General features: G+C 41.1%; 1 protein-coding gene across 2 annotated transcripts in view; it reads left to right on the forward strand.

Moving 5' to 3' along the window:
* The first annotated feature begins 265 nt into the window (after positions 1-265).
* LOC309547130 (interleukin-1 receptor type 2-like) overlaps positions 266-16,012 on the forward strand; it is a 52,365-nt gene continuing 36,618 nt past the window's right edge. For both annotated transcript variants that reach the window (XM_082246918.1, XM_082246919.1), the window contains exons 1-4: positions 266-398; positions 2,063-2,159; positions 6,110-6,371; positions 9,135-9,315. In XM_082246918.1, coding sequence (XP_082103044.1) covers positions 2,081-2,159; positions 6,110-6,371; positions 9,135-9,315 — 522 coding nt within the window. In that variant the 5' untranslated portion in view covers positions 266-398; positions 2,063-2,080. The remainder of the gene's footprint in view (positions 399-2,062; positions 2,160-6,109; positions 6,372-9,134; positions 9,316-16,012) is intronic.

Raw genomic sequence — 16,012 nt, forward strand, 5'->3', positions numbered from 1 at the left:
TTTGTTGGTGTAATCTAGACTAAAAAAGTCCTCTTCAGCATTCTAATATTATTATTTCTTATTAGAAATAAGGAACATGTTCTGTGCTTTCCCTCCATATTTCCTCACTTGAGCAATCGGATATTGAGGGGGACCTGGAAATTGTCTGCTTTATTTTAGACTTGGATTATGAAATTTTAGAGGAAGTTCTACCGTGCACGTACAGTATATATACACTCTACACAATGGCAATATTTGGAAAAAAAAAAAGGCAAGCCATTGCTGGATCCTCTTTTCTATTTACACTCTATACATGTTACGGTATCTTCCAGGGTCAGCATCATTTATTATATATATATATATTTTTTTTTTTGAAGAGCCAAGTTAGCAGTAGAGGCAACTGAAATACCTTATTAAAGGTAAGATCACTTTCTTTTGCTTCTGTTATTTCTGGTATATTATTGTGTTTTTATACTATGATTGTTTGATATATTTAGGTGTATATGCCACTTTTTTAAATTCTATCAATTATATATTTTCACCATTCAGCCCATTTGTAGGACTCCATTCAGCTTTGTATTTGTACTGTCTACCCTCAAGTTGTAAAGTGCTGTGTAAACTGTCGGCACTATATAAATCCTATTTATTAATAATAATAATAATAATAATAATTTTTCCTTCCTGCATTCACCTCACTAAACATTTAGTTGACCTTGGTGGTCCATAATTGTTATAAAGCTATCCATTTGTTATTTATGCCTTATATTAATTTCCTTTTTTTCTACTGGCTTTATTTTAGGATAGTAAAACACATCATTCAGTCTAATCCATAAAACAAAGTGAAATCTGGTTGCTTTTGGTGACCGCACTGTTTATTAAATAAATGAGATACAGAGAAACTCACTCAATTGGGAAGATTTACTAAAAGTGGTGCAGCTGTGCATAGTAACCAATTGCCTTCTAGGTTTTATTGTCAAAGCTTAATTGAAGATGCTGAAGTTTGAAGCTGATTGGTTGTTATGCACAACTGCACCAGATTCTGTGTTTACCCCAATTTGTTTTCTATTTCTGTGCTTGATTTAGCACTTAAATGAGGTTAACAAAAATATATACCCTTTTTGCATATGGAACAAATATATATGAATTTGCTGTGCCAGTGATCCTCTAAGTCCAGGCCTTTAACAAGCTTAAAGTTTGCTTGCACTGCTCTGACTTTATGAACTACAAAGTGAATTATCAGTAAATTATCCAGTCAGAGCCCTGCATTGATTAATGTAATTGCCAATATTTGGACTTATACTGTGTTTCTTCCTGGGCAATAGTATAAGGCAAGGATATGCAAACTGTGGCCCTCCAGCTGTTGAAAAACGACAAGTCCCATCATGCCTCTGCCTCTGGGTGTCATGCTTGTGGCTGTCAGAGTCTTGCTATGCATCATGGGACTTGTAGTTCTGCAACATCTGGAGGGCCACAGTTTGCATACCCCTGGCATAAGGTATTATAAGAGCAACTAAGTAATTGATGATAGGTTCCACTAGTCACTATCCCCAGGTGAGTACACTCCTACTCACCATAACACTGCCGGTTGCGTTTTCCAACTCATCACTATAGTCCCACAATGCTCAAAGAAGTTGATGGCATAACCAACAATCATTGCATATGATAAAGCAATGGCTAGTGGGAAACGCTATTACTTTTTTTATTGTACTTTGTTGAGCCTCATTTGTCTGTTGGTTCCATTATCTTCGTTTGAGTACGTAATCATTGACACAGTGCACTAATAAGATTGTTGGACATTCTGGCTATGTCATGTGACTAGAGGTCACAAAAATAATGGATGGGAGTCTGTGCTCTATGACAAATGTAACAATGGCAGTCAACAGCACTTTGTAACTTTTAATAGGCGTCAATTGCATGATAAGTAAATAATAAAAAAAACGGGAAAATACTAAAATTTGTCAAATTCTGTTTCAGAATCCTCCATTCTGCTGCTGTTGCTGGTATTGTTATGTTTAATTTGTAAAAAATGCCCCTTGAATATTATTTTATTTTAATTTTAGACTTTTGTTATTAGCATCTACAGATTATTCTTCAGCACAAGATGTTGCTTCTATCCATTGTGTTAGGAGTCGTCATATCAGATACTTCTGGTTTATCTGTGTACCATGTGAATAACAAAGGTAAGGCAAATACGATGTTGGTTTGATACCCTTATCTTTGCATTTTTATTGATCAGTATTAACATGGCTTTTTTGTTATGTGTCCTTTTCCACTAATCTTTCTGGCATTACATGATGGTCTCATCTAGTGCAGCAAGTTATTGTTGGGTATTAGTGGGTCCGGTCTGTGGGAGGCTGATGGTTGCTGTGCAAAGCCCTGGTCTAGTTTCATTCTCTAAAATACTTGTATATTTTAAAGCATGTGTAGACCATAACAATTAACTAATCTATTCCCTTTTAGTTTATTAAATACAGGGCCAGCCCTACCATGGGTTCCGCTGGGTCCATTGGACCCAGGCAGCACTTTGAGAGGGGCAGCAAACTGACGCTCAAGATTTTTTTTCCAGCAGTTTTGTGTGTGACAACTGCCCCCCTGGGCAGCTCCAATGTCACCCTGCTGCCCTCAACACACATACTCATAGTTGCCAGGCACGAGGGTGCTCACACGCAGTCTAACACCGGCTGGTAAACATCCAAGCGCACATGAAGAGCTCAGGTGTGTGTACTGCCGGGGCGGGGAACCCACAGGAGAGCAAAGATCCCTTTCCCAGCGGCTCCCCCAGCAGCTGATGTCCGGGAACAGCTTGCATTTCTATTGGGTGGAACTGGAGGAGTAGATGCAGCTGGCCTCGTGCCCGGCCCGCCTTCTTCTGCTCACGCCCCTTGATGGGCATGATTTATTTTTTTTTTTTTGGGGGAGGGGGGCAGAATTTTATTCTTGGACCCAGGCAGCACAATGTCTCGGGCCAGCCCTGATTAAATATACAATTAAAATCATAATGCTTTATCTGCTTTTTAGGTAAGAAAATATACCTGCTGATCCTGCTAGAAATTCAGTAAGCTGTAACTTTCACTCTGCAGTGTTATCAGCCCTACTCCAATCTCTGTATGTTCTAATGAACTCATTCCCCCTATGTTAAAAAGATGAGGAGAGGGGGAGGTGTACTGTAGTCCTAAAACACTTGTTGCACCTGACATCACTGCTCTTTTATATATGTAATTCAGTGAGAGCTGTCACTATGGCCATGCTACACACATTTTTTTTTTACAGTGTAATATCCATGCATTGACCATAAATGTTAAGTTTAAAAAAAAATAAAAAATGTGCAAACCTTTATATATGAGATAAAATGGCTTCCATTGTACAGTTTACTATATATACTATGTGTTTGTGTGTGTGTATATATATATATATATATATATGTGTGTGTGTGTGTGTGTGTGTGTGTGTGACATAACAGCATGGGAAACATGCAATACAGTAAGTGTTGGATTCTAATCTAGACATTCCAATACTTGAATAAACTGACAGGACAGGATGATAAATAGGGGCACTATGCAAGTGTGCTATGCCCCAATCCATTGGAGCTAGCTCAAACACAAGAAATTTGTCATATTTCTGAATAATTGTTTCTTTGTGACTTATCTGCTGTCAGAGGGCGCAGGCATCTAAAATATTTGTATATCAGTGAAAGGAAGACAAAATGCAAGTCACTACTGCTGTGCTGTGTTTTAGCTAAAGCTATTGCTCTGGCAATCCTTTGGCATTATCCGACGATCAGAAAAGCGCAGAGGGGGGAGAATCTAATCGTCAGATTCTGCCTCGCTCTCTGTGCGCATGCGTGAGACATCACTGATCACTTCACAGGCGTAAGATGGTCTGAACTTTTCAACAGAACACGGCACATTGCTAATCATCGGGTAGTACCTCAGATGATCTGCGCATGCGCAGATCATCTGAGGCATTACCTGACAATCTGCACTATTCAACAGAACATCGGGACTTCAGTTTCACTTCAGCTGTCAACAGGGGAACCCCACTAACAGCTGAATGTATCAGTTGTTAAGGACGCGGCAGCCCTGCTCCTTAACAACTGATAATTGCTGCCTTTTTTTTTACATTTCAGCTGTCCGTGGGGGAATCCCACTATCAGCTGAAAGAACCGAGCCTAAAAGTATCAGTTTCAGGTATCGGAACATTTGCACGAGTACCGATATTCGTGCAAATGCTTGGTATCGGCACCACCCTAATAAAAACAATGTGACATCATTAACCACTTGCTGACTGCTTACTACATATTTACTGCAGCAGGTCGGCTCTATTGTGCAAAATCACGTACCTGTGCACGCTGATTGTACACAGAGGATGCCAATCAGCGGGTCGGGCAGACCTGATGTCTGCTGGCCACCCACAATTGTCCCAAGGAGAGCCAGAATGGCAATCTGCCTATGTAAACAAGGCAAAAGGCTGTTCTGACAGGGGAGAAGATGGAGATCTTGTGTTCCTACTAACCAGGAACATGGATCTCTGTCTTACCCCAGTCAGAGCAATCCCTACACAGTTAGCAAGCACCCCTTAGGAACACATTTAACCATTTTAATTTAACTCATTTAAGCACTGATCACTGTATCAGTGTCACTGGTCCCCAAAAAAGTGTCAAAAGTGTCAGTTAGGTGTCCGATTAGTCCGCTGCAATGTTGCAGTCCCACTAAAAATAGCTGATCATCGCCACTATTTGAAAAAAATAAACAAATAAAAATTCCATAAAACTATCCCATTGTTTGTAGATGCTATAACGTTTGCGCAAACCAATCAATATACGCTTATTGGGATTCTTTTTACCCAAAATATGTAGCTGAATTTATATTGGCCGAAATTTATGAAGAAATTTGATTTTTTCAATTTTTTTATTGGATATGTTTTATAGCAGAAAGTAAAAAAACTTTTTTTTTCCAAATTGACACTTTTTTTGTTTATAGCGCAAAAAATAAAAACTGCAGAGGTGATCAAATACCACCTAAGAAAGCTCTATTTGTGGGGAAAAAAGAACATCAATGTTATTTTTGGTACAGTGTTGCATGATCGCGCAATTGTCAGTTAAAATAATGCAGTGCTGTATCGCAAAAAATGGCCTGGTCATTAGCGGAGGTAAAACCTTCTGAGGCTGAAGTGGTTAATGAATATAAAGTAAAAAGGTGCGCTGATTGAAAATAAAGCTGCAACCAAAGATCCAAATACCTGATTTGGAATAAATAAATGTGTAATGATGATCTGGTGCGCTGAACAATAAAATTAATGTCTTAGGCCTCTTGCACACCATACTCCTGTTTGAGCATCTCCTTTTGGCCTCTTGCACACAATACTCCTGTTTGAGCATCTACTCTTTCCAGACCTCAATGAGGAGACAGACTGTCTAACAATTTTGCTTTTGTCTGAGGTGGCTTTCCATTCACCTATTGTCAGGTGTGCTAATGAACTCACCTGTTGTCTGCTAAGGGATGTATTGACACTCAGAGTAATGTGTATTGCGGGCCTCGTTAGGGAACCATTGTTCTGTGTCTGGCTATTGTGTACATTGATTGCCCCCTGGGGCTTCTGTCTCATTACATATAACTGTCCTTCTGGTCAAGCTATCCAAGCTGGACCAATCCCTGCTGACTCATTTTCAAGTCCTCATTTGCATGGCTTAAGAGGACCTGAAGGGGAACTGTAGGTACTGTGCAATTGACCAATGGGAAAGCGGTTGTTGGGGGCAGGATGTTCCAAATTCTGTATAAAAGTGTGCTGTGTTCTTCCAATAAATTGTCTTCCTGTTTGAACTTACATACAGCCTGCTTGGCGTTTGTTCTAATGGATTCCGAACGGCACATAGCTGTAGTTCGGACCCCGGATCCTTGGTTGACCGAACCATCAGACGTTGCAATCTGCAAGCTGACTCACTAGAAACAGAGGAGTGTCGGGAGAGTGGAAGCGAGCGAACAAGAGTCTCGTCACATGGTTAATGGCTGATAGTTTTGGGTCATTGTTAAAAGCCCTTTGCTTTGTTTTGCTGACTGACAGACTGCATATTTGATTTCTTTGTATCTGATAAAAAATAACGCCCAACTGTTATTTTTCTTGTTTTGTGTAGAAAAATGTCAGACGCAGATTACACATTCTGTGGGTTACTTTGTTCTGAATGAGGAGCCAGCAATTATCAAATGTCCAGTATTTCAATATTTTCAGCTGGATGTTTCTGAAGCTCATCAGCAACCATTTCAGCTTGCCTGGAGTAAAAATGGTTCTGAGGATATAACTATGGAAGATGAATCTAGAATTCGTACAAACCAAGATGCCTTGTGGTTTCTGCCAGCTGTAACAGAGGACACTGGAATGTACACTTGTATTGTCAGGTATATTCTATTCTTTTAAACCTCTCATATTTTTTCCAGAGCATTTAACATTTAAATATCTCGGGTTTTAAAATGGAAATCCGCGTATTGCAAATCCATGCTTTCGCAAGTTCAGCTGTTAGCTGAAGGATCCAGACTACTGTTTAGTGTAAATATATCGCAAGCTAATTAAACGTGTATATATACAGTATCTCACAAAAGTGAGTACACCCCTCACATTTTTGTAAATATTTTATTATATCTTTTCATGTGACAACACTGAAGAAATTACACTTTGCTACAATGTAAAGTAGTGTGTGTATAGCTGGTATAACAGTGTAAATTTGCTGTCCCCTCAAAATAACTCTACACACAGCCATTAATGTCTAAACGCTGGCAACAAAAGTGAGTACACCCCCTAAGTGCCAATGTCCAAATTGGGCCCAAAGTGTCAATATTTTGTATGGCCACCATTATTGCCTTAACCCTCTTGGGCATGGAGTTCACCAGAGCTTCCCAGGTTGCCACTGGAGTCCTCTTCCACTTTTCCATGATGACATCACAGAGCTGGTGGATGTTAGAGACCTTGCGCTCCTCCACCTTCCATTTGAGGATGCCCCACAGATGCTCAATAGGGTTTAGGTCTGGAGACATGCTTGGCCAGGCCATCGCCTTTACCCTCAGCTTCTTTAGCAAGGCAGTGGTTGTCTTGGAGGTGTGTTTGGGGTCGTTATTATGTTAGAATACTGCCTTGCGGCCCAGTCTCCAAAGGGAGAGGATCATGCTTTGCTTTAGTATGTCACAGTACATGTTGGAATTCATGGTTCCCTCAATAAACTGTAGCTCCCCAGTACCGGCAGCACTCATGCAGCCTCAGACCATGACACTCCCACCACCATGCTTGACTGTAGGCAAGACACACTTGTCTTTGTGCTCCTCACTTGTTCCTGCCACACACGCTTAACACCATCTGAACCAAATAAGTTTATCTTGGGCTCATCAGACCACAGGACATGGTTCCAGTAATCCATGTCCTTAGTCTGCTTGTCTTCAGCAAACTGTTTTCGGGCTTTCTTGTGCATCATCTTTAGAAGAGGCTTCCTTTCTGGTACGACAGCCATACAGACCAATTTGATGCAGTATGGTCTGAGCACTGACAGACTGACCTCCCCACCCCTTCAACCTCTGCAGCAATGCTGGCCGCACTCATACGTCTATTTCCCAAAGACAACCTCTGGATATGATGCTGAGCATGTGCACTCAACTTCTTTGGTCAACCATTGCGAGGCCAGTTCTGAATGGAACCTGTCCTTTAAAACTGCTGTATGGCCATGGCCACCATGCTGCAGCTCAGTTTCAGGGTCTTGGCAATCGTCTTTTAGCCTAGGCCAGTGATGGCGAACCTTGGCACCCCAGATGTTTTGGAACTACATTTCCAATGATGCTCAAGCACTCTGCAGTATAGTGGAGCATCAAGGGAAATGTAGTTCCAAAACATCTGGGGTGCCAAGGTTCGCCATCACTGGCCTAGGCCATCTTTATGTAGAACAACCATCCTTTTTTTTCAGATCCTCAGAGAGTTCTTTGCCATGAGGTGCCATGTTGAACTTCCAGTGACAAGTATGAGAGAGTGAGAGAGATAACATCAAATTTAACACACCTTCTCCCCCATTAACACCTGAGACCTTGTAACACTAACAAGTCACATAACACTGAGGAGGAAAATTGCAAATTGGGCCCAATCTAGACATTGTCACTTAGGGGTGTACTCACTTTTGTTGCCAGGGGTTTAGACATTAATGTCTGTGTGTTGAGTTATATTGAGGGGACAGCAAATTTACACTGTTGTACTAGCTGTACACTCACTACTTTACATTGTAGCAAAGTGTAATTTCTTCAGTGTTAAAAAAAAAAAAAAAAAAATGACATAAATCTTCCCCGTAGTTAGTAAATGCAATAACTTTTGTGCAAACCAATCAAAATACGCTTATTGCTATTTTTTTTTTACCAAAAATATGTAGCAGAAAACAAATTGGCCTAAAATGTTAAAAAATTTAGATTTTTTATTTTTTTTTGGGAATGTTATATAGCAGAATGAAAAATATTGTTTTTTTGCAAAATTGTCACAGGTGATCTAATACCACCAAAAAAAGTTTTAATTGTGGGGAAAAAAAGGACGTCAATTTTATTTAGGTACAGTGTCGCACGACCGCACAATTATCTGTTAAAGTAACGCAATGCCGAATCGCAAAATAGAAACTGGTCATTAAGGGGGAAAATCCTCCGGTCTGAAAGTGGTTAAGGAGGTGCATAAGGTTCAGAAGGGCAGTATTTTCAACATGAAGCTAAGATCAAGAACACAAGGGACAACAGGCAGTTAATGCTTAGAATAGACTTTCAGCAAGGGTAGTGGGTCAGGCAACACTTTGTGAATTCAAACATGCTTGGGACAAACATAAATTTATACTCAGACAAAAAAGTTAACAAGTAAAACAAAACGTATAAATTACAAAAAAAAATTGGGCAGACTTGATGGACCACTTGGTCTTTTTTTCTGCTGCCGTCACTCTTCTGTGATTCTTTTCTTATTTACATAAGTCTCATATGAATATGTAACCAATATAGCTGTATTTTTGTGTCTCTCAATCAATAGTTTAGCAGAATACAGTTTAATTATTTTCCATCAGGAACTTAAAAAATGTTTTAAATTAATGGTAGCAAGCGGTTTCTGTTGTAACTATATGCAGTTTGATATAATAAATGGCATATATATTTTTTTTTTAGGAATTCATCTTTCTGTCTTGAGATATCAATGTCCCTGACAGTTGTGAGTGATGAGGATTTATCTTTACCTGATATTAAATATGAACAAATTGCTTTTGAGAACTCAAACTTTCAGATGAGTTGCCCAGATATAAGGGAATTTGAAAGTAAATCTGGCAATATAAAGCTGAAGTGGTATAAGGTATGACATTTTAAAGTAAAAAATCCTTTAACTATTTTGAAAATTAAAAAAATAAAATATTAATTGCTAGCTTATCATCATTACAGCCATTATTATGTAAAAACAATACATTACCAATACAGTCAAGGGAATCCATAGGTCCTAATGACAATTTTCTGGTAGTAGTATCCTTAAAAACATCCTACGCCTAATTCAGGCAGCGACAGATTCTTAGGTGTACACAGGTGTTCCGTGCATCCCCATATAGACAGATCTATTCATGTCAATTGGGATGCAGCGGCTGAATGGACACAGTCTCTGCTTCCAATTTGACATCCTTGTGGGAGTAGTTGTGTGCGGGTGCCTGTCCCTAAACTCTCACTGTCTGGGTAAAACTAAAGCCTGATACACACTAGTAGTTTTTTTTTTTTTTTTTTGTTCAACCCAGCGGGGCTGAACGAAAAAAACCCGACCGATCAAGAGGAGCAGCTTTACTAACTATCAAATGTTAGTACAGCAATCTCCCCTGCTGTGCTATTGTTTTCTAACAGGAAAATGCCCCCCCTCCCCCCACCAGAACACTTCATTGTCTGAGAGCGCTGATCGGGAGCCGATCTGCAGACCTTTTTAGGTCATGCCCCGTTGATAGAACTAGACTGAATGGCCTGCTTCTGCCAGACCAGCTGCAGTACACACAGGGCCGAATGTCAGACAATTTCTATTGCACTGGCCAATGCCGCCCTACATTCGGCCCGTGTTCTAGGCATACATACATGTAAATAAGGGGGCTAAGTATATAGTTGATGTCAGTATCCAAATACATATTTGGGAAATTACTTGTCAATGGGTGGATGGAGCTTGATGGGGAACTGAGAAAATAATACATTGGATTGAATAGCGATTATTTTCCTGTCAATCAAAAATAAAGTGAACCTGGTGGGAAACTAGTCTTTGAGCTCCCCATCAGGGATCAGGGATATTGATCAGATCAGTTAATTAGCAGAGGGGGTTATTAAGCAGTGTCAGCTGCTTTGGTGTTAATGAAATTGACAACATGTGCACCAGATAGGCAAACGTACATGAGGAAGGCAGCGCATGAACCACACCGGGATGCAATGGATAAAGGAGTCAGGTGAACATCCAGTATAGAAAGGGTTAACAGTTTATTGGTATTGATAACTGGAAAACAAAGTACATAAAATGCTTACATCCCCCTGGGCTGGAGTAAACAAGGGCACCTGGAAGCAAGCAACACGAGTGCAAGGAGGTCAGTCTCCCAGGACCGCTGAGCGGTGTGTGCACAAAGCCGGAAACCAGACGGCGCAAGGAGGAAAGGACTCCGCTGTAGTTCCGGAGCTGTGACATCAGCCGGACAGGCGCCACTTGCAGGGAAACACCAGGAACCAGGGTGGAACACCAGCTATATGGTTGCCATGACTACATTTCGCACCATGCGAGCACTAGATAGGAAACAATGAGACAACCTCCAAAACAGGAATGGTTTTACAGGTAGAGGCCACTGACATTTTTTTCCCTACTCATCATTTCCAACTGTTTTTTTACTAGTTTTGCATTTGACTAGGGTCAGTGTCAATATTGGTAGCATGAGACGATACCTGGACACTATAGAGGTTGCACAGGCAGTCCAACTCCTCCAGGATGGCACATCAATAAATGCCATTGCCAGAAGGTTTTCTGTGTCTCCCAGCACAGTCTCAAGAGCATGGAGGAGATCCTAAGAGACAGGCAGTTACTCTAGGTGAGCTAGACAGGGCTGTAGAAGTTCCTTATCCCATCAGCAAGACTGGTATCTGCTCATTTGTGCAAGGAGGAACAGGATGAGTACTGCCAGAGCCTTGCAAAATGACCTCCAGCAGGCTACTGGTGTGAATGTCTCTCACCAAACAATCAGAAACAGAATTCTTAAGGGGGGCATAAGGGCCTGTCATCCTCTAGTGGGCCCTGTACTCACTGACCGGCACCATGGAGCTTGATTGGAATTTGCCATTGAACACCAGAATTGGCAGGTCCGCCACTGGTGCTCTGTGCTTTTCACAGATGAGAACAGGTTCACCCTGAGCACATGTGAAAGAATCTGAAGAAGCTGTGGAGAACGTTATGCTGCCTGTAACATTATTCAGCATGACCGGTTTGGTGGTAGGTCAGTGATGGTCTGGGGAGGCATATCCATGGAGGGACGCACAGACCTCTACAGGCTAGACACAATGGACCCCTGACTGCCATTTTGTATTGGGATGAAATCCTTGGACCCATTGTCAGACCCTAGGCTGGTGCAGTGGATCCTGGGGTCCTCCTGCTGCACGACAATGCACAGTCTCATGTGGCGATAGTATGCAGCCAGATCCTGGGGGATGAAGGAATGGATATCATTGAATGGCCCCCACACTTGCCTGACCAATAGAACACTTCTGCAACATTATGTTTCGCCAGGTTGCACCTCAGTCTGTTTAGGAGCTCAGTGATGCCCTGGTCCAGATCTGGGAGGAAATATCCCAGGACACCATCTGTCGTCTCAATAGGAGCATGCACCAATTTTGTCAGGCATGCATACAAAACACGTGGAGGCCATGCAAACTACTGACTACCATTTTGAGTTGCTGCAATGAAATTTCAGCAAAATGGACTAGATCGCTGCATCATTTTGTCACTTTTATTTTCGGAGTATCTTTGAATTTAGCCCTCTGTAAGTTGATCATTTTCATTTCTATCAAACGATGTGGCATCCTTTCGTTCCTAATTAAATTACCCAGTCCATATTACATTACCCAGTCCATATCAGTATAGATATCCAGCATGATATTTTTCCCCATTTCCTGAGAGTGTTTTCAATGCGTTCCTTTCATTTTTTTGAGCAGTGTATTTCCTTATGCGACCAGCATAAAGTATATCTAAACTAAAGAACAAAAATGTAATATTTTGAAGCTTACAATTTCTTAGGATCCAATGACGACTTTAGTTTTCTTTTATCAAGTTATGCACATTTCCTGCAAGTACAGGTATATATACCTGTTGATCCTGTCAGAAATCCAGTGTGCTTGGGACATCCTGTACACTGAACTGAAATCTAAAACAATGTTATAAACTTTCCTAGCTATCTTCTGTTACCTACAGAACTGTAACCCTAAAAGTCATTGAGAGGAGGGCAGGGGGTTGTTTTAAGTCCAAACCAGGAAAGCAGACAGGATAGAGTATGGTAAGTGAGAATTATCGCCTAGAATAGGAAGGGTGTTACTGGCAGGATCAACAAGTTAAAAAAAAAAGAAAGCCTGAAAAATAGAAAATAAATTCAGCCACAACATATTGGGGCTGGTACGCTCAAACTATTACATATTTGCTTTTGGATTTAGAGATGCTTTAAAGTGTAAGTTCATCTTTTCAGAAAAAAAAATTGAAAAGGTAAACTAATGGGCCATACACACTATAAGATTTTCTGAAGACTTTTTCCTTTAGATTTACCAAAACCAGATAATATGAGGTCAAACCTAAACACTTTCAATTAGTATGCAATCTGGCAGGCCCTTGCACTACATAGAAAAGGTAAATCTGAAGGAAAAAGTCTTCAGAAAATCTTATAGTGTGTATGGCCCTTCTCCTTTGTCTCACCTGTGCCTACTTCGTGGGTGATGAGCTGTCAGTGCCCATGCAGTCGATGCAGTACTTCCAGGATAGATCAGAGCTCTGTGCAGCCACTGTCCACTCAGAATCACTCTGATCTATGTTGGAAGTGCAGAAAGAAGAGGGAGAAGGATGAGGATTTCAAATCCCAAGACCGCTAACCTTTTAAGTAACTGACTTTGTTTTGATTTCATCCTTTTGCAGCAGCACTAAGACAGGGAGAGGGAATAGTCAGGCTTTGCTGCTAGTCCTGCTGGTGAACATTCTGGCAAAGAGAAAGGAATGAGTGAACAGAGTTGATGACTTTCTCAGTTTGTTGCTGCTCCTTTATTGTCCAATCATCAGGTTGTGAGCAGGGAAGAGACTCCGCTGTATTTATTAAAACAAAAGGGGTGTCAGCTTTGTGGCTAAGGTGCCTGGCAGCTGTATGGATAACAAATATGGCTGGTCTGACTTACAAATGCTGTGTCAGATAAGACAGTCCACACCACATTTGTTTGAAACCACGTGTAGCACCCTCCTAGATAGCTGCTAGGAAAGGTATAGTTGTGGCCGTGTCTGCTTATCAGGAGGGCCTGATCTGTTAGCATCTGTCACATGCTTCCAGGTGTGATCTGATGAGTCTGGGGAGTCTCCCCACTGTATCCAATGATGGATCTTATTGGGCAGTGAAGGAAACCTAGCCAATAGCACACCAGGGTTTATGACTGTCCCATTGGGCGGGGTCTGCCGCAATGCACCCTGGGATTGGGAATAAATCTGTGGGGAGCATGTGACAGAGTGTATTTTAGTGGGAGCATCAGTGCCAGGAGGAGGTGACGGCTGTCTCTCCTTCTGTAAAGTGTGAAGGTGGTCCGGGCAGTCGGCCTAGGGACAGGAGGTTGAGCTGAGCTACAAGGGATCCAGAGTTGCTGACCGGGTGGAGCTGCTGGGCAGAATTCTTCAGGGAAAAACAGTATTGTGAGTACTCAAGAACTGCCCAGGGGGTCTGCCTAAGAGAGGGGACCACTCCAGAGAGGTCAAAGGGGATCCAGGAGCCAGCTAACTAGGAGTACACAGTGAAAGGGGGTGCCAAGTAGTTAGACTCTGAAGTTAGGGAGTAAAAGGGGGCACCAGGAAGTTAGGGAGTAAAAGGGGGCGCCAGGAAGTTAGGGAGTAAAAGGGGGCGCCAGGAAGGGCCCTGAAGTGTTCAGCAATACAGTTTACTCTAAAGTCAGCTACCTCAGGAAAGAGTATCTTGGGGAGCTTAAAGGGACTTTTCCTACAGTCATAGGTGAAGTTCCAGTATTTGGCCTTGCTGAGGCCAGCATCAGTCAGCGTTAAACAGCGCCAGAGGAGCGCTAAAAGAACGCCAAGTAGCATCATTCAGTGTCCCTGCCTAATTGTGCATAGTTCAGTTGTTGGAGTATCCCACCTCTCCCTTCTCCCATCCAAGTTCTCAAATAAACCCTAAAAACCAAAGAAACTGGGCTGCTTCTTGTCTAAGGTGCTCACACTTGAAAAACATGTCTGAAGGTACTGTTGTTGCTAGCGGTAACCAAGGGGGACCCACACTTAGCCGCTCCCTCTGGAGTAGGGCTACATTTGTTTGAAAGCACGTATTTAACAGTTTACCTGGATTTCCGCTTAAATAAAATGTTGTAAATACAAAAAAAGCAGGCTTTTAGGAATGTTCATGTCACATAAAAGTTTCCTTTAAGTTAAATGCTGGAATAATAACTAAGAAATCGTACTCACTGAAAAAACACTGTGCTTTTCATTTAAAGCACGTGACAAGGAAAAAATATGCAGAAGTTTTTTTTTTTTTTTCAGGTATTATTATTATTGTTGCACCAGTAGATGGCGCTAGTTACCTTAGGCTCATGCATGTTGTCCCATAATGCTGTGATGACTTTCTGCAATCCTATGTTCCAAATGTAGAATTTGTTTATACAAAAAAAAAAAGACGAGCAGTAGCCAAGAACAACCTTTTAACTTTGTACAGCTGCTCTTGTTTTTCTCTATTTTAACTTCATTCTTTGCTAATACACTGTAATGTGCATAGCATGAAACAATATATAGTAATAATTACCTAGTCACAGTACCTTTTATGTGACTATATTTTTTCACATAGGGTACTTAATATGGTTAAATATATCTTTTTGGTTCAGCGTGTTTTTAACATGTAAACTTCTAGTAATTGAAAAATTGTATTATTACTTCACATGCAACTGATGTCTTAAAGTAGAACAAAAGGATTTTCTTTTTAATTTTAGAGCGCAAGGGAGGGTTTTTTTTTTTTTTGGCATTTTGTCTTCCATTGAGGGCATTTCCATTAGCCAAAACTGGAAGTGAGAGGGAATCCATCCAAAGTGAATACATTTCTGGTTGTTCACCAGAACTAGTGTACTCATTGGATTGGATTTCCCATCTATTTCTGTTCTGGTGACCAACCTAACATTTAGGATTTTCTTTCAGTTTTACACTTTTTATTTGTATTCTTTTTTTTTTAAGAATTTTAAAGTATTAGGCCCCTTTCACACTCGGAGTCCGTCGGCGGACTCCGTTTTTCTCATCGGGGGATCGATCCGCCGATCCCCTGCTGAGCAGGCGGATGGCAGCTCTGTCTCCGCGCTGTGTGCAGAGACAGAGCTGTCTGGTCCACTCTTCTCTATGGGGGAATCGGATAAGAACTGGCCATCTGTCCGTTCTCATCCTATCCCATCCGATGCGCTGGACGGATGGAAAATAGGGTTTCCATCCGTCCAGATTTGACGGAAAGGATCAAATCGGATGTCAGCGGACATGTCTCCGCTAACATCCGATGACCCATAGAGATACATGGGGCATCCGTTCAGATCCGCCTGAAAAAATGACAGGTGGATCTGAACAGTCCACAAGTGTGAAAGGGGCCTAACAATGCAAAGAAAACATAAAAAAGCATTCATGTCATGTAATATATATTTTTAACACTGCATTTACCTTTTGTCCATATTATGAAATAGAGAGGAAAGTTGAAATGATTTGATTTATTTAGTTAATTACTTTCTAGTATTATTTTATTTATTTATTTTTAATTAATATAGGATCACCAGTAATTGCT

Source organism: Pelophylax lessonae (assembly GCF_965119305.1).
Source record: "Pelophylax lessonae genome assembly, chromosome: 2".
NCBI lineage: Eukaryota > Metazoa > Chordata > Amphibia > Anura > Ranidae > Pelophylax > Pelophylax lessonae.